A 27118-nucleotide genomic window follows, 5' to 3' on the forward strand; every position below is an offset into this window, starting at 1 on the left:
GGGCTGAGTTAGGAAACCGCCACTTTGGCAGGAATTGCAGGAATGAGAATTCTTTAACCACATCTTTTTTTTCCTCAGAGCGGGAGGAAGCACACGGAATGAAAAACTCCAAGAACACATTTAGCAACAGGAGACACACAAACCTGTGTTTTGGGATTTCAGGCAGAATGCTGCAATCCACTGTGTTCATTTTCCAGTCCATTGTCCTGGCCACAGGTCCAGGCTGTTAGAGATGAATTATGAGGCTGATTCTCCTGAATTTGGAAGCTTTTCCCTGGGCCAGATGCAAACACATCCCTCCAGGGAGCACAGCACAACACCCGCTCGCTCTGCCAGATGATGATGAAGGGAAAACTCCAAAGATAATTAAATGTATTTTTCAACACAAAACTGACTCAAAACTAGCACAAACAAAAACCACGGAGGGGCTGCCAACACTGAAACCGTTTCCAGTAAAGCTTTATCAGAGATAATTCAGCATATTTCCATTATTTTATACTAAAATATATCAGTTCCTCCATAACATTTTCATAACATGAAAAATCAATTATGTTTACATATTTATTATAATCTACATATTTTCCATAGCAGCTTTTTCACAATAAGATTAAATATATGCACCAAATAATCAGTTAAGTCCAATAAAAAGACTTGTTATAAGATTAAATAAATGAATTTATTTATGGTACTGCAGATCTTATATTGCCAACTATAGAGCAACCAAATCCTACAAATCCTAAACAGATGCACAAGTGCTGATCAGGGTCCCTCAGGGTGGAGGAGGAATCAAAGAAAAGGCAACAGGGAGAAGTTTGATCTCCCAACACACAGATCCATTAATAACCCTCCTTTATCCATCAAGCTTTTTCATAAGCCCCCTTAATAAACACTTCATCTCCAAATGGGAATGTTCCCAAATCAACCAAATAATCACCCTTTATTTCAAATACAAGCCCCACAGTTTTACACATCTTAATTCCAAATGCTTCCAAATCCCAATGGCAGGATGGCTGATTAGAAGCCCTTGTTGACTTTTTAGCACAGGGTTATTAAAATCTGCAAAGAAGCCTTTAAATCCAGACATTTTGGGTGTAACAGTGTGGGTCTGCACACTACACAAGTCTCTATTCCCTCCAGCTCACAGGCACTATAAAATGAAGTAAAAAATCGCGTCAGTCCCGCTGGACTCTGTCCCAGAGGAGAACCTGGGACTGTGTGACATTTGTGGGTGATGGAATACATGGAATCTGTTAGGAGCACTCTAAGTGGATTGTGAAAAGAGTTAATCAAGTTCTTAGAAAGGTATTTCAGTGCCAAGGCTTGAATTTATTGGGTTATGATATGACAGATGGAAAAGTGCTGCTGAAAGAGCAGAAAAAGCTGTAATCTGGGAAGCTGCAGTATCAAAGCCACTGCAGATGTCAGCTTTGTTTACAGACAAACAACAGGGCTCTTTTTGCCTGTCCAGACCAAGAAAAAGTTTTTCCCCCCCAGATAATGGTAAATAACACTTGTTTCACTATTCATACAGTCAGCTCTTTGCTAGGAGGAGTTATGTCCAGAACATTTGCCCACAGACACCTTTGCCTCAGCTATAACCATCATCATTTTAATTTCCAATCAAGAGTTTAGATCACATCCTTCTTACCTGCACTATCAGAATAACTTCACCTCAATTACAGTATAGGCTTTGTAAACTGCTTATTGTGTCTTTATAAAGATCTTTATGATGCCAGCCAAAATGAAAGTATTTGCACCCAAAAGGTTCCTTCAGGTGAACTCATGTTTGGTCACTTTTCAGATGACTGAACACTTGAGTAAACAGCTGCTGGGACACTGTGCTCCCTTTTTACACAGTGAGACTTTGTCAGTCCCTTTAAAGCCACAAGAAATCTTATGATCTCCCTCAGAGGGTACTTTCATATTCATGTTCTGTGCAAAAAGTGAACAGAAACCCCCTTTTTTTTTCGTTAACTTTGAGGAATTTGTGTGAAGCACAGTTTTCACAGCATGAATTATGCAGAAATAACTAGAATCTCAACCAGGAGTTAAGAAGAATTACAGAACATGTATTTAGTAGTAAAGCAACCTGAAGGCTTAAAGCTGCAATATTCATCTCTCAGGGTGAAATTCAGTACTGGGCTGGGATTAGAGGGAAAAGCCTTCCTGCTGAGCTTCCACACAAGGCAAATTGAATCCTCTCCTTCTCCCCAGCCAGCACCAAACCTCCCCAGCACTGCCGAGCACTGGAACTGTTCCCCAAGTACTGGTTAAACATCCCATGGGCACTTACCTTGCAGTGAGAAAGGGAATTAAAGACAAACAAATCCCACCAAATTTAACCCAAAGGAAGGTGAACAGCAGGGGAGGAGAAACACTGCAGCTTCAGCCCAAGCCCAGTGTCAGTGTCTACCATCAGAAGCTCCAGACATCATGCTGACAGCCCCAGCCACGAGCAGGCTGTGGAAGTCTGATGCTTCCCCCAGTCACTTTTCCTTGGCTGGGAGGAGGGAAGGTGGTGATGAGGTTTGGCAGAGTCCAGGGGGGCAGCATCCATCAATGGAAGGCGTAGAGGAGCAGCAGGATGGTGCAGACGCCGATGACGCCGCCCAGAATGAGGGAATCCCGTCGCTTGCGGAGGTTGATCCTTTGGATCAGGCTGTTCACTGCTGGGAAACGGTCTTGGAGGGCTCTGAGTCAAGGTCACAGCACAAACAGGGATTCACCAACAAGCCCCAAAGCCTGGATGGGGAAATGCCAGCACTGCAACTACTCCCAGGCTGCAGGAAGCAGGAGCGGTAAATGCTGGGGGACAGGGAGCAGGATTACAACTGCACTTCACTGACTGCAGACCAGCAGAGAAAAGGGAACAGCCCAGAGCTCACAGTAACACAGAATTCACCACCTGATCACCTCCATTACCAGCATTTTCATCTCCAGTATGTGAGGCTTAGTTACTTTTATTAATTATGTTTAAATGAGAATGAAAAAAAAAAAAAAGAGTGGTTATATAAAATATCTGTGGAATTTCTTCAATGGGGTTCTGTTACTGGTGGAGAGAACAACCCTGAGAACAAGGCATTTAACTGAGAAAATCCTGCACACTGCATGACCCACACACTGTGGAAGCTCTGTAAAACCACAAGGGTGTAAATCTCTCTCTTAACGTACAAAATACAACTGCCAACAAGGCAATCAGAGCTTCGTGTCTCTGGAATCAAGAATAACTTTAAGGCCCAAGCTTATTGAGATTCTACTGGAATGTTCTTGCCAGCTGCTAAGAACTGTAATGAAATTTCTGGGTTACCAAGATGCATCTTTCCAGGATGTGTCTGGTCAAACAGTGCTGACATTGTCCACTGACAGAAGGGAAGGAGTAAGTGGGAAAACCACAAACGTGCCTGACTTGACAACGTGGCACAATCTTCAGCCCTGAGACAGAATACGCACAGAAACCAACAAGCCAAAATCTTACAAATGTGTGACAGACAAGAGGATGCTCAGGCCCTGACTACTCTTAGCTGTGAACCACAGCAAGCAGTGATGAACACCAAGCTTCAGCTGTTTTGAAAGCAAAAAGCAGGACCTGAAATGAAACTGTGCTTTTAGAAAAGCATACAGCAGGGAAGGCCCTGAAAAGCTGTTGCAGACCTCTACCTGAAAATGAAATTCTGTTAATTTATATGCAGTGCCCAAATTTGACCAAAACTTATTCACCACCAACTTATTTACCATCAAGATGCTTCAGTCAGGTTATCAGGTGAGCCTGATAAAACCTGGCCTGTTTGTCACTGCTGACACCACAGGTCACAGAGCCACTGCCACTGCTGATGACAGAGTGAAAAACTGTACCACAACACTTCTTAGGCACAGGCAGCCCCAATACTTAGGAAAAAAGGATACTTGCCAAGGTATTCATCTTGCTTTGTATTGACTTCAACATGCCTCTCTGCGAAGTCATATTTTCTTTTGTTGCCATGGCAATGCTGGGGAAAGAAAGAGGATCAAGTTGTTGGTGCTAAGAATAATCCACAGCTCACACAAGAGGAGAACAAGCAGGCAGTGCTGCTTCAGAGGACAATGAATGGGGTGAAGCAACATGAATGAAACCACTATTTTTCCATTAATCTCTCTCTTTTACAGTTAAATGATTTCAGTTTTATATAAAGTGTTAACAGTGTGAAACACTGAGATTTCTTGAAACAGGCAGGGTTTGACTTTTCTCCTCCAGCCCCAATGAAAACTGGTATTACCTTATAAGCCACAAAAGAATTATGCTCTCGTGGCTTAAGCTTTAAATTTAGAAGTTTGTTTCATCCCAAATGATGCTTCCATCACATCACAGAAAAAATCAGTTTCTGAGATCTGGTCCTAATTAAGAATATCCCCCATGCTATATCAGTTTTCATTTTATTTGTTTCTTTACCAATACAAAACTGAATTTCCCGTTTCAAATTTAAAACATTTTGGAGGTCAGAAAAAAAAAAAAAAAAAGCAACTCTGCACTTAAAAACAAGATATTAAATGAAGATTATAAAGACAAAGCCTGAAGACACAGTGCCTGAGAAAGAAAAATATGGCAAATACTGCTCTCCTTGCTGGCATGTGTTTCAAAAACACATGAAGCAGGACAGAAATACAACAAGGCTTCATAATAACTCAGAAAAGTCACCTCTACTGCTGTTGACTTCATGTACAGGAATAACAATGATTAAAATAAGTTCTTGGATGAGTTTATGAGCCTTAAATATGGAGGAGAAATGTTCTGGAGGAGTAAAAGTTAAGTGGAAAAACACAACAGAAAAATAAAAAAGGAAACTAAAGCTGTCATTTCAGCTGAAATGCTGCTTTTACCTGATACAAACATACAATTTTTCAATGCAGGTATTTTAGTCCTCTAAAGTGAAAAACAACAAACTCACAAAAGCACTAAAAACTTGCTGTTAAGAAGAGCACTCAGGACATTTTGAATTACTAAGAATCAAGTTAGAAAAAAAAAACTATTTCCTATCTGCACACAGGAAGGTTTGTTCAGAAACCTACAGATTCCTATCTCCCACCCCCACACTGACTTGATATTTGTCCAGATGAGTTTTTCTACAGTGTCTCTCAAAGCACTTCTGAATTAAGTCCCATATTTTTGTAAGATGCATCCAGTGACTCATTAAAGCATCCATTCATTTACAGAAGTGAAAACACAAGATGACTGCCAGTATATAAAGTGTACCTGAGCCACTTCCAAAATGCCTTTAGAAATAATTATTCAGAGAACACAAGGTTCCTGCTTTAACATCTGGGGAGTGAAACTGTCCATTTCATGTAAAAAGGCAGGGTGTAAAGGGTTAAGAGATTGAAACCAATTTAATTTTTTTAATCCAGTATTTTCAAGAATTTAGCTCAAAGGGCTGGGTTTTGCTGGAGAGCTCTGAAGGAAAAAAACCTGGGGTAATTACCATTTTTAATATGATACGGTCTAGTAATGAAATGTAATTGTGATATTCATGAACAAGAGTTTAACTGGATTCCAGCTACTATTAACAAATCAAAATTCAAGCAAAAAGCAATGTTGTTCATGTATAATTTGATTATTCAACGCTTGAGCTGGTTTATCTAAGCCTTCAGATCTGTAAAGGAGATTATTAAATTTAAGAAGCAGCAGAAAACAAAGTTCCTGGGGACCAGTCCAGAGACTGGGTTTGTATCCTGAGCACTGCAGCTTCCTCATATCCTCCATCAGACAATTTTGGTTTCATTCCCATCCCCGACATATGTTCATTGACTTGCTGCTGCCATTGCCTCACTGACAAATGCATATTTAAAAAAATGAGTCCCATTCCTGCTATTCACAAGACTGGCCCCATTTAGTCACTCCCCAGCCCAAGGCCAGCTCTCCAGGACCTGGTTCTGCTGCTCCGGAAGGCACACGCCCTTTCCCACCAAAAGATGGAACATTTCTTACTGGAACAGAGATGACCCCGATTCCACATTTCACTTGGAAGCCAGCAGGAACTATTCTCAGTGCTGCACTGGCTGGAGCTACCAGAGCTGGGTGTAAACCAAGTTTCTAAAACCAGATGGTATCTGGCCTGCTCTCTATATTTAATATTAAAGCCCTGCTCAAGCACAACACTCAGCATCGCTGCACTACTGGAGGAACCTCTCCCAGCTAAGCCCAAGGTCACAGCCATAAAACACCCACCTACCTCTTCCCCAGAGCAGCAGGAGAATCTCAAATTCCTGTGCTTGCAGCTCTATTTCCCTCAAAAGTTCTGCCACGTTCCAAGTTTGCCCTTGATTATTCAGCAGTGCCGTGGGTATGCGAGCGGCCAAACTTCCCTCCAAAGCAAACCCAACTGATATTTGTACTTACTTTGCTCTTTTCACTGGCATAAAACCCTCAGGGTAATAAACACTTCCAGGCATTATCCCAGATGGACAAGTCTAACATGCAGAAATACGCTTTTAATGCTGCCTAACTTGGAAGCAAAGAGTTTTGAGTTAAATAAGTGTTTAAGCTGTTCTTTCACCCCACACTGCAGCCACATTCCATCCAGCATCACTGAAGGAAGTGTACCAAAAAATCAACTCCTGGCTTCACCCATTGAGACACATCAGTCAAATCTACACTGCTGGAGAACTGAACCAAGAAACTCTAAAGAAAGAAGTTGTGTTATTAAAAATCAAATAATTCACGTATTACTGGAACTCCTGCTTCATTTTGCATGCCATGAATCATACTTGCTCATTGAAATTCATGACAAGGTCTATGATTAGGGAATGGACTCTGTGACTGTGCATAGAAATGAAAGCTCTAGGTTTAAATTGGTAAAAATTCTGATTGCATCACTTATTCTTTGTCTGGAGATACATTTCTATATTTGTATCTCTAAATATACACATATATGCATGCATCAATGCATACCTACACTCACAGCCTGGCAATTTCCTTTATATATTCCTTTATTCCTTTATTCATCCCATTGTTTCCTTTGATGAAGCCCAAGATGAAAACAGAAGAAACATTTCTCCAGGAATGCAAGTGATTTTGCCTGGACACTCTGGCAAGGTGGTTGTGAAATGAGAGAATTCTCAAAACGTGGCTCATGCCTTTAAAAAGTCAACACTCAATGCAGCTGAGCTTTTCCCTTTTATTAAATCCTAATTATTACCTAAAGAGATAGACCAAATACGTAAGGAGACAATTAAAAAAAAAAAAATCTATGGCTTTGGTCTGGCTTCAGTCCAACCTGTTAATATACAAAGATTGATGGATCAGGTCTCAGAAAGAGAATTACAATAAAATCCTAAGAACTTGTCACACTCTACAGGCAAAACTATAAAAAATATTCCAACTGAGCCAACAGAAAAACACAAGTTGTTAGAAAACAAGAAATAAATGGTCTGCTATTTTGGAGAAGTGATAATGTTTGAAAATGAAAACCTGAGAACTCCAAACATATTAAGCAAAATCTCTGCTTATATTTAAATCTGGCCAAGAGAAGTGAAGGCTGTTCCAAAAGAACTGCAGTACAAAGTATCACATCCCACTCGCTTCTGGAGGGAAATATGCTGCAGTCAGAACCCATGGCACGTAATTCATTTAAAAATTGATTAAAAGTTTAGTAATAATGACACATCTGGAGTGACAGCCCTGCTCAGTGCTTTGCTTCCTGAATCATTTCAGCTCAGGTGCCCGTGCATGGATGTTTGCTCCGTGGAGAGCAAGAGGCAGACTCCTCACTTCTCCTGCTGACAGAAAATCAGAGCAAGGGCTCACAATCAGTGGCTGTAGCTTGTCAACAAAAGCCTCTGCACACACAAAAATGTGCTGTCCAGTGTTTGGAATCAGTGCTTGGTAACAAAGCCTAAGGAAATAAAAGTGTGAAGGAAATAAAACGTGATTTCCTGACTTGCTTAATTAAAAAATGAGTAATGAACTGCAGCAGATGTAAACCTTGAAGACAGAGCAGTAGCCAGAATAAGCTAATTACATCTCAAGGAATCTGTCCTCAAACAGCTTCTTCTGCACAATTCCCTCTTTTATTTGGGTTAAAACAGATAAAACAATTGGTGAGTTGGGTAAACTCCCATCTGGTAAATTCACTTGGAAGGCAGCAGGATTTACCATCAATTAATGTCACACCCAAACACTTGCCATTACTGGGGACCACAAGAAAAAAAGAGTTCAACAAAAAATTCATCCTGGTTTTAACAGAGGCAGAATTCAAGTCAGATATAAGTGGAATTACGTTTCCTACTCCATGTCGTTACCAAACCAGCTCTTTTTGTACCAAAAAACTGTAGAAGATTTTTGGCAACAACTCAAGCAAGAATTTACTCCAGATAACAAATTGTGCAAGGTTGAGAGCTCTGAGCTCCTCTGATGACACAGAACCCAGAAGCCAGGCCAATGACATAATTACAAGTAATTACATGTAATTTTGCAGGATATTAAGAGTAATAAATCACCATATGCTGCTTAATGTTCTGCTTACTTGGAGTGGCAGCAAAGAAGAAATTCACCAAACACTGAGCATTTTTGAGGTTGAAAAGAAGGGTTACAAGCATGGCAATAAAGGAGAGGTTTTTACTAAGGAAAGAACTAGAACCCAAAATAAATACAGCTGGGCTAAGATGGAGAAATATTTCAGTGAGGCTGTGGTGAAATTGCACCACATTTCCAGGTGTTATTGCCCTGATCACTTCTGGCTCATCACTGCACACTGATGTGGTTTAACACATTCTTCCTCCACGTTAATTATCCTGAGCCCACTGTGTGCTTAAGCCAGCCAGCCCTTAATGGACACAGCCTTGCTGCACCTCTAATTATTCTTCTTGGTCGTTTATGTCAGTACATGCATTGTCTGAAAGCATATCTTGCTTGCTTTCTTACCTTTTTTTTCCCCCTCTCTTTTGTTTTAAAGCAATAATCTCAAATTTAAAACCATTAAATTGGGCATTATTGCAGCTTGAGTTATTGGTCTGCAAAAGGTTGGCTTGGAAAGGGCACAGATAATAAAATTTGTGTTGCTACAGTTCTAAAATGTCTAGATCAGTTAGAGAAGGTATCATTTAAGTATCCCAACAATGTAAGAACCCCAAAAGAGAAATAAATGTACAACAGCAATAACCTCTCAAGCAGTTGTGGTAAAAGCCCTTACCTATATCAGTTGCACACTGGGCGCTGAATATTCTGAACACATGGAAAGGTTACAGAAATCAGGTTTTAGAGGAGTGCCACTGTGAGAAGAAACATCTTGACTACTGGACTAGCCCTCAACAGCTCAGCCTGAGATTCACTCTGCTCCAAAGGTGATTCACCTTCCAGCAGAAACCCAAATTTTCTAAGCTAGGGTGAATCAAATATATAAGCAACATTCTTATGTCAATATTGAATAGGAAAAACCCAAACCAAACCCACCAGCCATTCATTGTAATACTGCCAAGGAGCTGGAAACAATACAGTTACTGTATAAATACAGTGACTGATATATTTAGACACAATTTAATGGAAATGCTGATTGTATGGAAAATAATGAAAATTTTTACATTCATTCCTACCTTATTGTTTCTTCTATCAGTCGATCTGAGCTGAAAGCCAAAAGAAAAAAAAAAAAAAGTTATAGAAAGTAACAAGCACTAAGTACTATTTTAGATCACTAATCAATGATCCCCATCATCATCCTAATAAATTTGCTCTTAGAATGTTTTATTTCTGGATGTTGTCACATTTTGCTACTACCTAGGTTTGGTTTCTATAGAGTTTGAAGAAGATGCACTGGAGCAGCATTTCCCAAGTGCAGCAGGAGCAGCTGCTCAGGAGAACACATAAAACACTGAGAAGACAAGCAAAGGGGAATTAGCACTGTGATTTATGGAGGAGTGTTTGGAAATAGATATTAGAGAGAGGAGTAGCTAATTTTATTGCTTTTCAATCCTGCCCACCCTTCAAAAAAATGTCATTAATGATTAAGAAGCTGAGATTGGGTCCATCTCAGAGCCCTGCTCAGGATTAGCTCCCCAAACACTGGATGATGGCAGAGTCCTTCTGTGGCAACAGCAGCTGGATGAGAGCTGGGCTGATGGAACACAGCACAGCATGTGTCACACAGCCCTGGTGACAGTGGCCCTGCCCTGCCTGCCACATATCGATCCAGCTCTGTGCAGCATCCCTGGGAAAGGGCAGCCTCAAGCACAGCACAGAAAGGATGTTTCATTTAAAAACCCAACACACACCATTAAAGAGAGTAACAAGATCCTTGGAAGAGTGCAGCAATTTCTCCTTTTCTGTACTCAACTTCCACACGGGGTTTTTATCACTGCTTTGCAGGCAGTTGTGAAATGTCACAAAACCACCCCTTGCTACAGCAATCGATATCTCCAACGTAACCCTGACATGGAACAGGTGCCTGCATCATTCCCACGGGGCAGAAACAACAGTGCACCCCTACAACTGCTCTGTCTATCCCACAGACTCACACAAATTCTTGGAGAAGAATGGTAAAAAAAAAACTGAGTTTGCAGATTGAAGAGGAAATCAGCCTGCCATCACAGTAGCTCATGTTGTACTGGCTACTGCTTCCAGTAGTAAATCAGAATTGATGGCTTCCAAACTCCAAGATACCAGCAGGGCATGGCCATCTCCATCCTCCACCCTGCTCATTCCAAGTGTTTTGCCAGCCCCCGGAGCAGCACAGCTCTGCCTCTGACTCAGCCTGAGCTGCCTGATTTGGAACTTTTCTCCTTCCCACAGGAATTCTGGAGATCCCCCCACAGCTTCAGCTGGAGGAGCGTGCTGGGCCACGTGTGTGACCTGCTGGGGAGGGGGACAGGCAAACACAATGACTTTATTTCTCTGTGAAGAGAACTGAAACACCGAGGTTGCTATTTCAGGCTGTCCGTGGCTTGAAATACAGACACAGAACAGAGCACTAAAAATATTTTGCTCAATTTTAAGCTGCCAGGGACTCGATTGGGGCAGCAAACAGAGCCACACTCTCTAAGATTCACGTCAGCTGTGAGCACGTTGGTTTAAGCAAATAAAACCAGTTTTATTCACTGTGTGGTGTTTATTACACTGGCACAGAGAAGGGAAACACCCCAGCTGTGTACACAGAGCAGTCTCACAGCATCTCCCCATGTCCCCAAGGCAGGCAGAACAGGAAAGCAATGCATTAAAGATTTCTGTAATCACTGAGTCTCCAAGAGACACAATCCAGCTGAGAACGTGCCTTTCATAGATATTCTCTAACAGACAAGTGTGTTATGTGGGCAGGGCATAATCAGAATAAACTGCAAAACCATTAGAAAACAGCCCCAAAAGCAAGAGCAGTGCACAAGAAGGAATCCTTTTAGAAAAGGTTCAATTATTTAAAAAAAATTTATCAATGAAAAGGTATTAAAAACCTTGCTGGTAACAGGTTACACTTAAAAAATTCTGTGGAAGAAAATGTTAGAACAGCCCTATTAAAAAACCTACCTTAGAAAAATCATTACCAGCTCTTCATCCATTTAACTGATGAAATTATAGAATTTTTATGCTGATGAACTGGAGATGACAGAGAAGCTGAACACTTTTACAGACCTCAAGTGAACTAGAATGTGCTCCAAGGCTTTTAGAACACCCAAATTAGGCTTGCCAATTTGCAGCAGGGACACTCACTGCTTTTTATGTTAGAGAAAGCTGTAGATGGGCAGTTTTATTCTTCAGACACATAAACACAAAAACTGACTTAAAAGCTTTAGATTACATGACACTGCTTTATTTTTCTATGTGCATGTATGTTTATACACACACAAAAATAAACTCTGGGAATGTGGCTACCCTGTAAAATGATGAAAGAAAGTCATAAAAATGTATAAACCAGTAAAAACCAGTTCTGAACACCAACACACACAGGCACGAGCTGCAAATGCCAACACATTGAGCAGACATCTGAAACCCCAAGACCAAATGTTTCTCAACTTATGTGGAGTCACCCCAAATATTTAAAAGGATGAGATACACAGGAATTTTCTTCAGAACGAAGATGTGGAGGTGAGGGCAGACTAAAGGAAGCACAGATTTATTAGCACAGCTTCCAGTGTGTTCTTCCCAGCCCAAGAAGAATCAGCCCTTGAGAGGATTTCCAAGCTCATCTCTCCTTGCAAAGGTGAACAAACTCCACAGGAATGGCCATGACATTTCCTGACACTCTGGAAAAGCAGGCAGTGTGAGCAGGAACAGTTCAGGGATTCTGCTGTGCAGGTTTGGATTCCTTGGCAAATACAGATTGTAAAGTTCACTCACAGTGACACCCAAACAGAAGCATCTGTTTCATTCATTTTACAGCTCATAACCATAAAAATAAGTCAGATTTAAGGAAGATCAAGAACACAAAGTACAACAGGGCCCAGAGACTCAAAGGAAGTTTGCAGATCTCTGACTATTAATAATCTGTTCTCCACAAATAGAAGCTGTTCTCACAATTAAAAATAATGTTCATCTCAATCGTTTCCCAGAATAAAAAAATAACATTGAGCGAGGCAATTGTGCTTAACTTCCATATTCAAAACACTACAAAAAGAAGCTCTTAAATTAAAATCTATTGACTTCGTTCTTCTGCTGTCCAAGCAAACACAACAAATCCAGTGGACATTTCCTAATGAACCTCCAAGCAAAAGATGGTTCTGGGGCATGATTAATCTGACTTGCCATCTGTTTCAATAAACTCTGCATTTTCACCTGTCCAGACAGCAAAGCTTTTTAAAAATACTACAGGAAAGAAAGGCTGGGAGCTGCTGAGGCAATCAGCTCCTGTAAGGAATGGCACAAGCCCAGCAGCAGCAGCCATGCAAATGAAATACCCAGGCCCCTGTGCAACTGCTGTCTGCAGAAGATGGCACAGCTTGTCCTTCAAATAGGCAGACAGGTAAATTAATGTGAAGCAGAAATTAAGTGAAATAATGCCTCCATGATAGAAGAGAGTCCTGCTCATCACATCAGGCTTTTAGAACCAAAAGAAAGCATTTTATGTTGTTTGTAAGGCAAATCTGTGTCTGTACTTCAATAAAATTCATTGATAGAGATGAATACTTTGAGGACTGGGCTTCTCCCATCTCCATTGATTTTTCTGCTCATACCCAAACCAAGTCAGAGGAATAGGGCAGAGCACTAAAACTCATCTGCACAGAACTCATCTCACAACATGCTTTAAACCCTTCAGATGAAATTAAGGGCAATATTATCACATAGAATAATTTAAAAGGGGTAGGGAAAACCCCGTAGAATAAACGAATATAGCACTTGGTAACTATTTTCTTCCTTTCAGAAAGAATAACTACAGAAATAATAATTTTACATTGTTCTTTCTCTAACTACAAGATAAATCACTACGTCTCTGCTCTCTCAAACTGCCTCCAATAAATCTTTCAGATTTTCACAGTCCTGGATCACCAGACAATGTGGAGCTTCCAGGAATGCAAATCCTGCAAAACACACTCTAATACAAATATATAGGTATGAGGCAAATCTGATTTATACACTCAGTTATCTCCATCATCATAATAACAGAATAATAATGAAAAAAAAACACTGCACACACACAAAAAAAAACAACAACCCTTCTCCAACTCATTTTTTTTGCTTGCCATCAACATTCCTCATCATATTAAAAATTCATAAAATCATTAAGCTCATTAAAAACTTAAGTAGAAGAATGTAAAGCAGAACACTTTTTTTTCCCCTCCCTGTGATAACAAGATGTTCCAGATTTTATAAGACCTGTCCCAAGTTTGATTCAATTTAATATCAACGTTGCTAAAGAAGACAAGAATTGGTGTAGAAGTGTATTTACTGACTAAGACCAATGTATTTGAGCAGGAAACACACATCTTCCACTTCCAGCATGAGAAAACCTGGCTGGCCAAAAACAAAGGCATGAGGCATTTTCAAGGATGAACAGTTTCCCCACAGAAATCACTCTAAAAGCAAAGAAAGGTTCCAACACTGACCCAAACTGCTCTCTTTTGTTGGTTTTCTTTGAGTGTTAATTCAAGCACAAATCAGGATGCTAAGGAAATGCAATTTTGTCACATTGTGTGTTGCAGAAGGCAACAATCAAACACAAAACCCAGCACAAATGTGAGCATTAATCAATGTACAAATTTGCTCAACATCATCACACCTACAATCTCTGAACACCTCAGTAAGCTTATTTGGGCACATCTCAGAAATCACTTTCAGTAAGAATGAGGAATAGCTGCAAAACTGGAAAAGAAAAAAGCACAATATCACGTTGCTTTTCATCAATGCAAGCAATTTGTTAAATCTAGAATGAAAGGCACTGGAACAGAATCCATTGCTCTAGGCAAGAGTAAACCAACATTGGCTGGTGCTGAATTTCTTTCCAGATGGAAAGAAATTGTACATGAGGGCAAAAAATACACAGAAGGCATCTCTTTTCACTGTAGGGAAGAATCTGCCAAAGGATTTCCAGGAAAATAATCTGGTGAAACCTCCTCCCTCCAACTGCAATCCTGTAACACAAATTCAGCTAAAAATCTAACTTCTAGCTACATCACTAAGTAAATAGCTCAACAGCTCATCAATTCCAGCCATTTGGAGTTTAGATACACTAAGAAAAGCACTTTCTTTGCAGCTAACACCTGTAAACACATAACCAATGAGAAGATTAGTTGTTCCAACTTATTCTAACAAGTACCAAGGGATTTTCTCCCTTAAAACAGGGATCCACCTTCCCAGCTCTGACAACAACAGCTGCTTCTCCTGGATTTCCAAAGGGTATAGCCTGCACCTCCACTGAACTCCATGGAGTTGTGTGGGAATTATCAGAGTGGGAGAACGGTTTCTCTAAAAGAGGAGTTAGCCAAGAAAGCTCTTTGGCATGCAGACGACTGGGAAAGTGCCTGAGAGCCCCAAGAGGGTGAGCAGCAGCAATACTTCTTCCCTTAGAGCAAATCTATAAGGGAATAAGAGCTTCTCAATAACCTGCAGGGTTCAGTTTGCCTGGAGAACTCGGGTAAAAACTTTAAAAATGAGAGCAGCTCCTGCTGTCCACATGAAGGGCAGCAGCTGGTTGAGCACAAAGCAGTGCCAGGATGGCACCACCAGGCCTCCAGTCATGCTTGGGAGAAGTTCTTGGAGAGCCTGACCCTTCCCTATAATTGCTCCATATTACCCATAGGAACAAAGTGAAGTGAGCTGAGGAGGGCAGGCCTTACTGTAAGTCATTATCAGCAACCACAACTGTCAGAACAATTCCAGTAACTTCCTAATGGACTCCATCGGCATTTCCTCAAATTTTACATCTGCACGCTCTGCCAGCAGCCAGGGCAGGGCTGCCTGCATGGCTTCCCCTGGTTTAAAGCATGGAATTTGGATGGGACCTTGGACTGAAGGGAAAACCCCTGAAAAGCAAGCAGCACAGGCTCTGCTCTCTGACACTGACCCGACTGAAATGGAGCTCTCCCAGGATAACCTGTCACGGCTCATTTGTTGGGCACACACAGACAGGAGATGCTCAGCTTACAACAAACACAAGCTGTTTGTAATCTGTGCTGTAACAAAATAGATTGTATCACTTTTCTAGCTCAGTGTTTTTTGACTAAAGCTTGGCAAAGCTAAAGAACCACTCTACTATTCACACATTCCTAAGTAAGCAGGAGAACACAAGGGGGAATGCGAGCCCCATCACACAAACAACTTCATAATTAATATCTTTTTAATTTCCAGTCCAGCTAACACAGAAATGAAGTGAGAGTTATCCTTAGGATGATAACACAACTTTAATGTAGTATGAAACCCTAAAATCCACACTGACAGACACGTGTTCTGCTCCCTAACTGCATTTTCACCTGCTGTGGTTTTGAGGGATTTTTGGGAGAAGCTCTGTGGCTTTCATGCAGGACTTGGCTGAGGTACCTGATTTACAATTCTCTACCTGCCTGTTAATTAAGCTGCAGAAAATGATTCTTAAAGCTGCATAGTTAACTATGCAACATGACAAACACTTGTGGTTCAAAATGTAAAGTGCACACTACATTTCAACCATCCACAAGCCAAACCCAGGATGCGATTCATTAATGGGTAAAGATCTCAGCATTTTAATTCTGACCCAATTTCCCAGGGTTCTCAGGGCTTTTTATCTGAGACTGAACAAGATGCATTCTTCCAGAACTGCAACTAGACTTGATATAAACAAGTCTCTCAAGTGAGAGGAAAACACTCTGCATCTTTCACATCACAACAGAACTAAGGTCCTTGAAAAGTTCTAAACAGAACCCTATTATTAGGATAAAATAGGGATGCTTTAAGGGTAATTTGGATCTAGTTCTGCTTAGCATCTTGGATTTGATGGAACACAAAGGAATCTGCACAGCAATCATTCAGCAGCCAAGAATGAGAACCTAATTCTGATGCATTAGGAGAGGCTGAAATTAAATAAAAACTCAAGAATGACATTTATGCAGTAGTGTGGTAACTTTCCAGAGATACACTCTGTATATGAGAAAATGGAAATAATCACTATTTAACATATCCATACACATCAAATTGAGTTCAACAGCTTGTTTTTACTGGAGGATCCAATAGCAAATAATGAGCAAGCACTTCTGGCCCTAAAGAACAATGAAGTGCACAGCCACACTGACAAAAAAATGACATGCTGCATTAGAATATAAAAGTGATTCTGAGATTGCACAAAAGGAATTCTATAAAACTCCACAATTGTTGATTCTGTTGAAAAGCTGCACCTGCTTTTTAGAACCAACCCATGCAGGAAGGATTTCAGCACTCCTGAAAGCCCTAATTTCAATACAGACTTTAGAGGGGGAAGCTGTCCTAGTTAAGAAACAACTTTGAAAGGAAAGCCAAAAACAAATAAAACATGCATCAGCGACTTGTTTATTTCTGAAAGGAGCAAAAAAACTTCAGAAGAAACCACAGAGCAATGAAGTTTGAAGTGTGGTTTATATCCTTCCCTTTCCCCAAATTAAGACCAAAGTGCTGTTTCTAAGGGGAAGCCCAGAATCAAGAACCAGAGCAGAGCTTTTGTCCCAGCCACCTTTTTTCCCATTTTATATTTTGGCAATGTTTCACTCTGTGAGGGTTTGCTCTTTAGCTGCTTCAGTCATTCATAAAGACCTACAAGAGTTTCCACAGCCACTTTCCCCGGGGTACATGGAATTTCATCCATAAACCTTCACTTTTTATACAGATGAAAAGCAAACAATGAGCTTGAAGCTCTTAATGTCAATGTGGCTACATCCTTTGTCACCTGGATAATTCAGTTTTGTACTGGGAGTTACACAGGAAATCCCCAAACTAAGTTTTGTGTGTCTGGTGGGTTTGATGTTGTTTTTTTTTTTTTTTTATTTGGTGTCCCCATCACTTCAGACATATTGAGGTATAAAAATGTCACAACAGTCATCAGTGTCAGGGAAATTACTGATTACAGTATTGTTAAAGCAATCCAACTATCAGGAAAGCATGCAAATAAACACTGTGACACAGAAGCTTTGGTTCAGTGGTTTGGGGTAGAGGTTTTTTTATAAGTCCTAAATACAGCACAGGAAGATTAAAAGAAGTTGATTTTACCCTAATGAAGCTCAAACTATTTTTAGAGGGAAAAAACCTCTTAAATCCTGAATTGCTTGGCTGATTTTCATGATCTTTTATTAAGTTATTTATAAATAATAATAATAATACCCAAGAGAGCATCTTCCTTCATTGCCTGGAAGCTTTGAACCTCCCCAAATTCTCATTAAACTCCTTCAATAACTTGCTCATACAGTCACATAATTATATATAGTGAAGCTTCTCCTTTCCCAGAAGACATGAATTGTCTCCCTCTCTGAACATTATTTACTATTAAATAAGAAACCAGCAAATTATTCTCAGTCTGGTGCTGCAGCTGAGTAGATGATGTGCCCAGGTGTCATACTCAGTCTGGGACTGTGACAGGGGAAGCTGATCCAGCCACTTCCAGAGTGGCCTCGTGTCCCTGTGCCAGGAGTCTTCAGGAGACAGAGGTTTTGCCAGCAGCTTGGGAGATAAAACCCATTCAAGCCCAGACAGAGATAAGGCTAAAGGAAAGAATCACTGATGCAATCAAGAAAACTCTGCAGCAACAGAATAGGAGACAGAGCAGAAAGACAGACTAGAATTGTATTTTGAAACAGGATTACAGGACAAGCTGTAAGTAAGCCTTTGCAACACCAGAAATCCTCCTTTGCTCAAATCCCTTCTTTGAAAAGCATTTTCTTTGTGCTGCTGCTCAGACAGAGCACAGAGCCCTTCTCCAAAAGCCTGAGTTCTTCAGTGGCAAGGCAGCGAGGTGATTACCACAGCCATCCAGCACTGGCACACAATTTAAACGCAGCAATCGCTCAAACTTATTCCAGAAACAAAGACAACAAGCCAACAGTGTTTGGGAAAACAGCAGCACACCACTGCCAGAGCTCTCACAATTAATGGCCAGCAGAGAGATGTTTTAACCTAGATTCCCCAGTCCCTCCTTGCACTGTAACTTCCAGTTCAGTGGGCAAAGTGCTGCAGCCCTTCTCCAGCCCTGCCCAGCAGGCTGCAGCCAAGCAGCACCAGATGCAAACCCTCCAAAGCAGGGACATGCAGAGCTCCTCTGTCCTCCCAGGGCAGAGCTGCTTGGGCTTTTTCATAACTCAAGATTATTCATTCCCAAGTGCTGCTTCAGTTAAAATCTGCATTCAAATTAACAGAATGGAACCACAAGAACACTGCATTCTGCTCTGACACGAACAAAAAATCAGTTTAATTAAGAGCCGAGTTTGGTAATTAAAAAAAAAAAAGAAAGCAAGCCCTTACTGGGCCTGACTAAAGTGGAGCTCAGCAGTTCTGAGGCTGCAGAGCAGGCAGGCAGCAGGGAAGAGCTCATCACATTCCTCCCTCCCTGCTGCTTCCCCAAGCACCTTGGGATGGAAAAAGGAATTGGTGAATTAGCTGGTTCTCCTGCATTCTCTTTGTTTCCAAGAGAAGATGAAGGAGATGCAGTGCTGAACTGTGTGTCAGCTGGAGCACTCACTGCCCAGGCATCCGTGTGTCCTCTGCAACTGGAAATTAGGGAGGGGATGGGAAGGGAGGCAACCACAGCTCTCTGGTCTGAATCCAGCCCTGAAGTTCCACTGAAATCCACAGGAACCTGAGCAGCAACAGCACAGTGAATGGAAACCAGGGCACGCAGAACAGAGAACAGGGACAACAAAAGAAAAAGAAATTCTGTTTAGGTAGGAGACTGGCAGCTTTCTCCCAAAAGATCAAATCACCTGTAATCAAAAACCCTGCAAAGTTGTCTCTGCATTTCGGTGAGCTGATTGCTCTCTGCACATCAGTGCTGAAGTGAAAATTTGTCAGGAAAGACAATACTTAGAGGAAAAACAGTCAGTAAGTCACTCCCTCCATTAAGATCTTGCCTGTACCACCAACAAAGTTTGGAAGCAGTTTTCCTGGTGATTATTCTCAACTCAATGTGCCCATTTCTGCCCAAACAACAGCAGGAAATTTGAAATAGTTCTGCTGATAACGAAATGCCATAATGAAAGCAATAAAAATGTTTACTACTCCAGAGTACTCCACATACATGAAGCACTGCACAAACATTAATTTCTCCTCATCATCTCAGGTATGTATTATTAATTAGCACCATTACACAACTGCTGCAGGTTCCTGTTATTTCTTTTGCTCACTTCTCTTATTCCTCTTTTCTCTTTCCCATGCAGCACAAGTCCCTCTGATTTGTTTGCTCTCCTCTTTTTCCTCCTTCAAAATAACTTCCTTACCCACCTACTCCGGCCCTCTCTGTGCCAGTTTTGAACATTTTAAGACACACAGGAGTGTCTGAACTCTTGCAGCAGGTTCATTTCATCTACCTGCACCACTCACACACCAGATTCCAACTAAGGGGATTTATAAAAATTTTTACTGGGTAGATTCACAGGCTGCATAGCAACACTCAGCAGAAACATGCAGTCACCTGACAACAATTAAAAACACAGCTAATGATATCTGCACCACACAGGCACCTGCTTCACCACCAGCCACTTCTTTTAGAAAGGGATAAATGACTAATTTCTGAGTGCTGGAGCTGAGTAATAAAGTAATAATCACACAGTTGCCCCACAATGACAGAATTGGTGTGTTTTCACCTAGTTTTACAAGGAAATAATCATGGCAAATAACATCTGTAATTTCAATCTAAACTTCTGAAGATTTCATCAATTTTTACACAAACTCATCAGTACCCCCTGCTATCACTCATCTACAACACAAGGGAGATTTGCACTTGCACACACACACAATATTGCAAATTAAATCAAGGACATTAGTTCCTTCTTTGCTGACTTAGACTATAACTCATCAATAACTGCAGAATTTCTCAGGGCAGACTCTAAGTTAACAGAATTGTTTCCTCTGAGGCAGCACTTTTCAGAGCAGTTTTTAAAATGCTAAGCTAGATCTATTCATCAAAATGGTTTTCTTTAGATGGAAAACAGCATTAGAAGAAAAAGGATGACTTGTTCGTAAGCCCTGGCCAAAAGCACACAAACAGAGAAGATAAAATAACTTTAGGGGATGGCACAGACCCAAGAAAACAAGATTTCAGAAATGAACAGCAAACATGACCACGCTAGATTGGCTATTTTTCAAGCATCTGACATGCCAAGAAATCTGAGGTATCAGGTAGAAATATTAACAGGGCATCAATACTCACCAACATCTGTCTGCAAACCTTATTTTAATCAACAGGGGTTAATTTTTTATTTTAAAATGAGGTGTTATTATTCATCTCTCCATCTTGGGAAAGCTATTCTTGAATTACCTGTCTAGAACTCAGACAGGAAACTGAGTGACTTGGAAACTTCATGCCAGCAGAACTTCTAGACAAATCTCCTTTCCCAACAAAGAGCTGATTTATAAAATGGACTGAGAAGCAGTGAAGCTTTTGAAGGGAGAGGAACACGATGTGTTTTGTCTCACCCTCCCTGTGTGGGGAGCAGCAGCACAGGGCCCCCTGTGCCCCCTGGCCAAGGGCTGCCCCAGCTCCCCTGGGATTCCCAGGTGGAAAGGCCACTGCTGCCAGCAGCACTGACACAGCAGCCAGCCCCTCCCTGGGAAAGGGAGGCCAAATGGATCCAGCATCCTCATGGCTTAATGGAGAGCCAGGCACTGGCAGGCTTTGCACAGTGCTTTTTGTCATTTCCCGCTGCCTAATGTGTGTTGGAACCTTTGATTCATCAGCATCTGGTACTCACAGATTTTTTTATTTCCTCTCCTTTTTTTAGGATTACCTACATGTGTAGCATTAAGAGGATCTTCTTCATGGTGTTCACAACGTGACACAAAAATGCAAGAGGCAGATTTAGGCAAAAAGCAGAGGAGTTTCTTGTCTCTCCTGTTGCTCCCCAGTGAGACACCCCACAAACAATCCCAGCCTGCAGCTTTTTTAAGAGCATTCACAGAAAACACAGCCCAGAGCAAAGCCCAGTCTGTGTTTATCCTGTCTCACATGGCTGTGCACGAAGGAAAAGGCTGACAGAAGAGTCTGGCACTCAGCACTGGGGCAGCAGCTCACACATTCTGTTATCAGATCATGCAATAAATATGTAATAGGTCGAAGTACTTAATATAATAAATTATGCAGGGTCAAGACCAAGTGGATGCTCCAACATCTGACATGAATATGTAATTCCTGTGGCATTATTACACTGCTTTGAGAATATAATAATACATTGTAAAGTTTATATTCCCGTGTCTGTTTTTCAAGCTCTTTTCATAGATTTCACTCCACTGAAAACATTTGGATTTTTTCTCCTGTATCTTCATGTAAATATATTCATCATCTACTTCTGTCATTAGTCTGGCACCAGGATTTACTGCACTACAAATATTCAGCATCATGACTCACACAAAGCTTGTCAATTTATCCTAGGAGCATGTTTGGTGTAATTTGCCAGCTCCTGGTGATTTCTTGGGACCTTTTCTTAGCTTTTACAGCTTTTTGGCATGAATAGCTCATTAACTGCTTTCTCTGAAGACAAATATGTTGAAACTCTCTAATAATTTCCTCTGCCAGTATCTTTTTTTGAGCGTACTGATTCTCAATTCAAAAGTTTTGCAAGCTTTGATTTCTTGCCAGTGTTGTCTCCTCCTTTTACACTGGATTTCTTCACAGTCCTTACAGTTATCTCCACCTTGCAGAGTATTCCATGATTAGCTTTGGCCCTGTTTACTAAAGATCCCCAACTCACACTGATTTCTGGTTTTCTTTTCCTCAGTGTTGTGGTGGGGTTTTTTCAAGTCTAAACATTTTCAAATAATCACCCAGATGGTTTTAAACTATTTCTCAAACTGCCTTAACTTTATTTTTCATGCATTTTAATCCTATAAACATACTGCAGAATTTAGCATATTTTAAAAACCAAATAATCAATGTTTCAATAAATGCTAGGCTGAAATTCTGAAGACATCTGCCAGAAAATGTTTACAAAATGCTGTAAGTTTTCTGCTCTTAATTTGTGCAAACTTTTCAAAGCAATGGACTCAGGGCAATATCAGTTTCTTAGGAAGGTATTTTACAACTCCAGAAATATTTAACCATTCTATTTCAAGATCATGCCTAACAGAAGTCCTAATTCAAACTTTCAATCAATTAAGTTTTAAGTTTTAAAGATATTACAGAAAACTGAGGATGAAGTGGTGATAAGCCACAACTGGAAAAAAAATTGTTTCAATTTCCTGTAGAAGGTTTTTGTGCTGTTTTGGCTATAAGTTTAAACATCAGAAAGCCATATGTAATTATTTATTTATTTGTTTTTTTAAATGCAAGCCTGCCCTCTTGTGTGAGCCTGACATTTAGCACAACTACAGGCAAGGAGAGAGGCAGGAGGACCAGAGCTATCTCCTGACTCTCTAAAAACCCCAAACCCTCCAGTTCTTTGCTCTCACCTGTGCTGTTTGTGCTGAACAAGGACACACAAAGCAGCTGCTCATAACTTAATGCCCTGTCTGCAACAGGAATAACAGCAAAGTGCTTTCTATGTGGCTTGTTATCTGCTAACCTAGAATCAATTTGCAAAAATTTAAGTGCACGGGTAATTTAGGAATTGATCTCTTCCATCACTTTTTGTCCACATTCAGTAGAGACAAAAAGAAAAAAGGTTTTTCTGTCTGACTGAGGAAAAAAAAAAAGGAGAGGGAAACACAGCCAAATCATGGGAGTTTCTGTTTAGTTTCTTAAGCTTTACCCCAGTCAGAGTGAAAGGCATCCACTCCCTTGGGAGGAGGAGGTCTGAGTCACAAGTGACTTGCAAAAGCCCCTGAAGACAACACAAAACTGGCACTGACAAGATCCTAAAGCCCCAGTCACTGACACTACCATGACTATCATCCACCCTACACTGCTGACACTCAGCACAAGCCATAAACATTGAACCAGCTGAGTGAAATTCAGATGTTTCACCCCCAGAGAAGCCAGGCAGCTCCACCAGCAGTAGAGAGGAAACAACACCTACTTGCGAAGGTGCTCGTGCTCCTTCAGGAACAGCTCTGTTCTTCTGTTGTTCACGCCAGAGCCACTCTTATACGACCTAAAATCCAACAGAACAGAGCTTCAATGACAACTGGGAATTCAAGGAACTTCTTTTGCTTTATTCAGAGCACAGACACATGAGCCATGCCAAGCATTCTCTGCAGCTTCTCCCTCTGAGGACAGTCCCCCACCTTTGCTGCAGCAAACACAACTTACTCGATGTCTTTCCGTACTGATCCCAACAGATTCTCCCTTTCTCGTATTGCCAAGAAGTTTGCTTTGGTTTTGTGGAACTCGTGTGTGTAATCCTGTAATAACAAACAGTTATCCCAGAATTAGGGTCCTGAGGTCAACTGAGCAACACGACACACCCACAGGAGATCCAGCCACCTTTAAAATTGTCAGTTGTTCTCTAATACAAAGTGCAACACCAAATCAGGAATTCAACAGCAAAAATGCTGGAAGTTAACCCAAAGTATTCTTAAAACTCAATGCTCTTAGAGTTGCTAAATTTGATGGCTGCAGCTACAGTTGTGGAGGGAAATCCACTGTAATTCCTTCTCCCAGTTGCAGATATCCTCACCTTTCTGATGAATTGGTTTGTGTTGAAATTTCCCATCAGAAGCCCTAATAAAACCTACTTCTAAGGAGTGGTGAAGATGTTCTTGAGTTTATTCTGTTGTTACACCAGATTAATGAAAAAAGTCTTTTCTGAACAATAAAGATAACTGCTATTTTTAAGCTGCATTTTTACGTTTTAAACCATTTCAGGCAGGTGGTACTTCTCAAACCACAATTTAACTGGCAGCTGGTGTGCACCAAAACTACTGCAACCATTCATACAAATGCTGCTGCTTTTCACACTGTGTATGGATTGCACAGAGACCAAACAGAAATCAAACTGTACACCACCAGCCAAATAAAATATGCATTTTAACAGGACTATACCACGAAAACATGGTTAATTTATAGCACTGACTGGTAGCTTTTACCATCACATTTCCTTCCTCTCCCTTGAGGAGCTTAGGAGCTTTGACAATCATGTTTTCTGAAGTGTGATGTTCCCTTGCACATTGTTACATGACGAACCACACAGACAAGGTAATTCATGACATTTCCCCTTTTGCTATATAAAACACACCCACGTAAGGCAGCACCCCTTATTGTTCATTCTCAGCAAAGCTGGAGTCAGCAATGACATAAAAAGCACAATTTTTTCAACTCAGAGTTCAGCGGGTGCCTGGAGGAAAGCGAGATGGAATCAGTGGCATCCACAGCTGCTGGTGAGACACTCCAGCATGCTGTGATACCAGCAGAGATGATAATAATAATAATTTTAGCCAAAGAAAGAACACAGAGGCAGGGAGGAGGCCCCTCGGTTACCTGCAGGATGTCCCTGTGGCGCTGCAGCGTGTGCATCAGCGCCGCGTTCAGCGACGGCACGCCCGCGCTGTTGGTGTACTCTGCCATCTTGTCATTGATCCCAGTCAGCTGCAGGAGGAAAAGCACCCCAGAAAACGTGAAACGGCTCATTCTTGCAAGAAAACTACACTGCACAAGCTGAAGGAGGCAGCTAGGCATGCACACCTTGTCTAACAGCCTCACTGGGATTTCCTAATATCCGTCACAGAAATCCGGATTGGGATATTGCCTAAATGCTGAAATAAACCCAAAGTAACTCCAGTTACCTTTCCCAGAAGTTGCTCAATTTCCACAGCCATGGTCTCAAACATTCGGTCCTGGCTTGATCCATTTAATAGAGGAGTTGTGTCAGAGCTAAGGAGAAGAGGAGGAGCGGTTACTGAAAAGTTGCATCATTCCACGAGTGCCAGAAATAAGGAAACACCAGAGACAGGGGCTGGAAAGCTCCACTATACCTAGGTTTGCTAGAGATTAAATAAACTCTGAAAAATTACATTTTCTGCATGCCTTTAACTCTTATCTGAACAGATGACACAGATTTCACCTGCAGGAAATACATACCACCTCTCCTGGGAAGAAATGCCCAACACCACAGACCTGTCTGGTACCAGTGTCCTCCTCTCACCAGCTTTAAATCCTGATTTATTTAGTCACTGGCAGGAGAGAGCACTGCACTCTTAGCATGTTACTCCAGCAACACAATCACACCTTAATAACAGTGTCAGGACATCCTGTGAGCTATTAAGCAATCACTGTCCCACAGAGCAACGCAGACCACACCATTTATCACAATCAGCTTCACACACCTTCCCTCTTTGCTTGTCAACTGAAACCACAAGGAAAAGTCACATCTCAGAGCAGCCTGCAGAACTGTGGCAACTAACACCTCTCAGAGACTGCTCATGGCTCTGTAATCTGCCTTGAGTAAGAGAAGTAACAGCACAGAGGCAGAAATAAAAGTGAAACTAGAGTAAGATGATCATTTCTGAGGTGCTTTCAGGCTTCCAGAACTGTAAATGAGGGAGAGGTACAAAACTGATTCAGTTATTAAATTAAATAGAATATTTTATTTATTTATATTAAAATTAATATTATTTATTATATTTATTTAGAATATCAACATACATACCTAAAGCAACACCCACAGCAGATATAGTTGATAAGCAAAGAAAAAGTTGCAAATGGACAGAGAGGTTGATAATTCCTGCAGTGGAACGTCAGGGAAAAGCTCACAAACAGCACACCAGCCCACCTGGGAGGTGTAAAGCTAAATTCCCCTACCACTGAAGTCCCTGAAAACCTCCTGTTAATTTAATATAAGAAAAACTCAGAATTAAGCCAGCATAATAAGCATTTAAAAGCTCACTGATCCCACACAGAACAAAGTTTAAATCCAGCTTTCCCAGTGACCTGTCACCCACAGCCTGACTCACACACCAACATCACATCCAGAGTGACACGAGCATTGAGAAGCGCTGAAAGCTCCCCAGGAAAAGCAAAGCCTTAAGAGCCACAGGTGGGACCAGCACCCAGCAAACGATAAAACCGCACCGAGCACCACAGGCAGCGTTTAAAACATAAAGAAACGGGCTAGTACCTATACCTGTCGCGTCTTCCGTCTCGGGAGCTGCTGTAGCTGGTGCAGAGCTTGCTGAAGGAGACCAGCTTCAGGTCCAGCTCGTTCTCCAGCTGCCTCGCCTGCTTCCTGAGATCTGCACGGCGCGGGGGACAGTCACGGACCCGCCCGGGGACCCCGCGCCGCCGCGCCTCCCGTTCCCTCAGCAAGAGAAACCCACGGGGGACAGGGGACCCTCGCGGCTGGGGAAGCCCCCAGGCCGGGCACCCGCAGCCCCTCACCCTCAGCCCCTCACCCGCAGCGCCACGAGGGTCCGGCGGGCCCGCGGGGTTCATTCAGCAGGCACCGGCGCCTCACGGCTGACAGGCCGGCACCGCCCGCGCCCGCCGGCCGCCCGGGAGACAGCAGAGGGGCCCCGGCGGAGGTCCCGCCCTGCCGCGCCCAGGCCGTGCCCCGGGGGCCCCGCAGCCGCGCCGCCCCCCGCCCCACTCGCCTTCCCAGTAGTTGCTGCTCCCCGCCGCCATCTTTGTTGTCCAACGTCAGCGCGGGCCGGGCGGGG

At 41.8% G+C, this 27118-nt stretch overlaps 1 protein-coding gene across 4 annotated transcripts; it reads right to left on the reverse strand.

Annotated features, from left to right (window-relative positions):
• Nucleotides 1–443: 443 nt before the first annotated feature.
• On the reverse strand, nucleotides 444–27114 carry GOSR1 (golgi SNAP receptor complex member 1). Of its 4 annotated transcripts, none has more exons than XM_038158082.1 (9): nucleotides 26855–27001; nucleotides 26581–26695; nucleotides 25250–25337; nucleotides 24945–25052; nucleotides 23778–23869; nucleotides 23545–23619; nucleotides 9562–9591; nucleotides 3904–3986; nucleotides 444–2681 (listed from the first exon to the last, which is right to left on the reverse strand). In XM_038158082.1, exons 1-9 carry the CDS (start codon nucleotides 26892–26894, stop codon nucleotides 2557–2559), a joined length of 756 nt encoding a protein of 251 aa, XP_038014010.1. In that variant the 5' UTR covers nucleotides 26895–27001; the 3' UTR covers nucleotides 444–2556. The 4 variants fall into 4 exon arrangements, with proteins under 4 accessions (XP_038014010.1, XP_038014013.1, XP_038014012.1 ...); XM_038158085.1 differs by lacking the exon at nucleotides 26855–27001 and adding an exon at nucleotides 27053–27105 and having other exon boundaries at nucleotides 2495–2681; nucleotides 26587–26695; XM_038158084.1 differs by lacking the exon at nucleotides 26855–27001 and adding an exon at nucleotides 27053–27114 and having other exon boundaries at nucleotides 2502–2681.
• Nucleotides 27115–27118: the final 4 nt, after the last annotated feature.

The sequence above is a fragment of the Motacilla alba genome, chromosome 19, assembly GCF_015832195.1.
Source record: "Motacilla alba alba isolate MOTALB_02 chromosome 19, Motacilla_alba_V1.0_pri, whole genome shotgun sequence".
In the NCBI taxonomy this organism is placed as follows: domain Eukaryota; kingdom Metazoa; phylum Chordata; class Aves; order Passeriformes; family Motacillidae; genus Motacilla; species Motacilla alba.

Bases quoted from the DNA above. Each gene is read 5' to 3' on its own strand.
- GOSR1 (XM_038158082.1), bottom strand. From the start codon at position 26,894: ATGAACCCCGCGGGCCCGCCGGACCCTCGTGGCGCTGCGG. The intron at 23,620-23,777 runs GTAAGTTGTGTT...GTTGGATTTTAG, and splicing joins TCAGTACGGAAAGACATCGA to GTCGTATAAGAGTGGCTCTG. The intron at 2,682-3,903 runs GTATCCTTTTTT...GAGCCCTCCAAG, and splicing joins CAAGATGAATACCTTGGCAA to ACCGTTTCCCAGCAGTGAAC.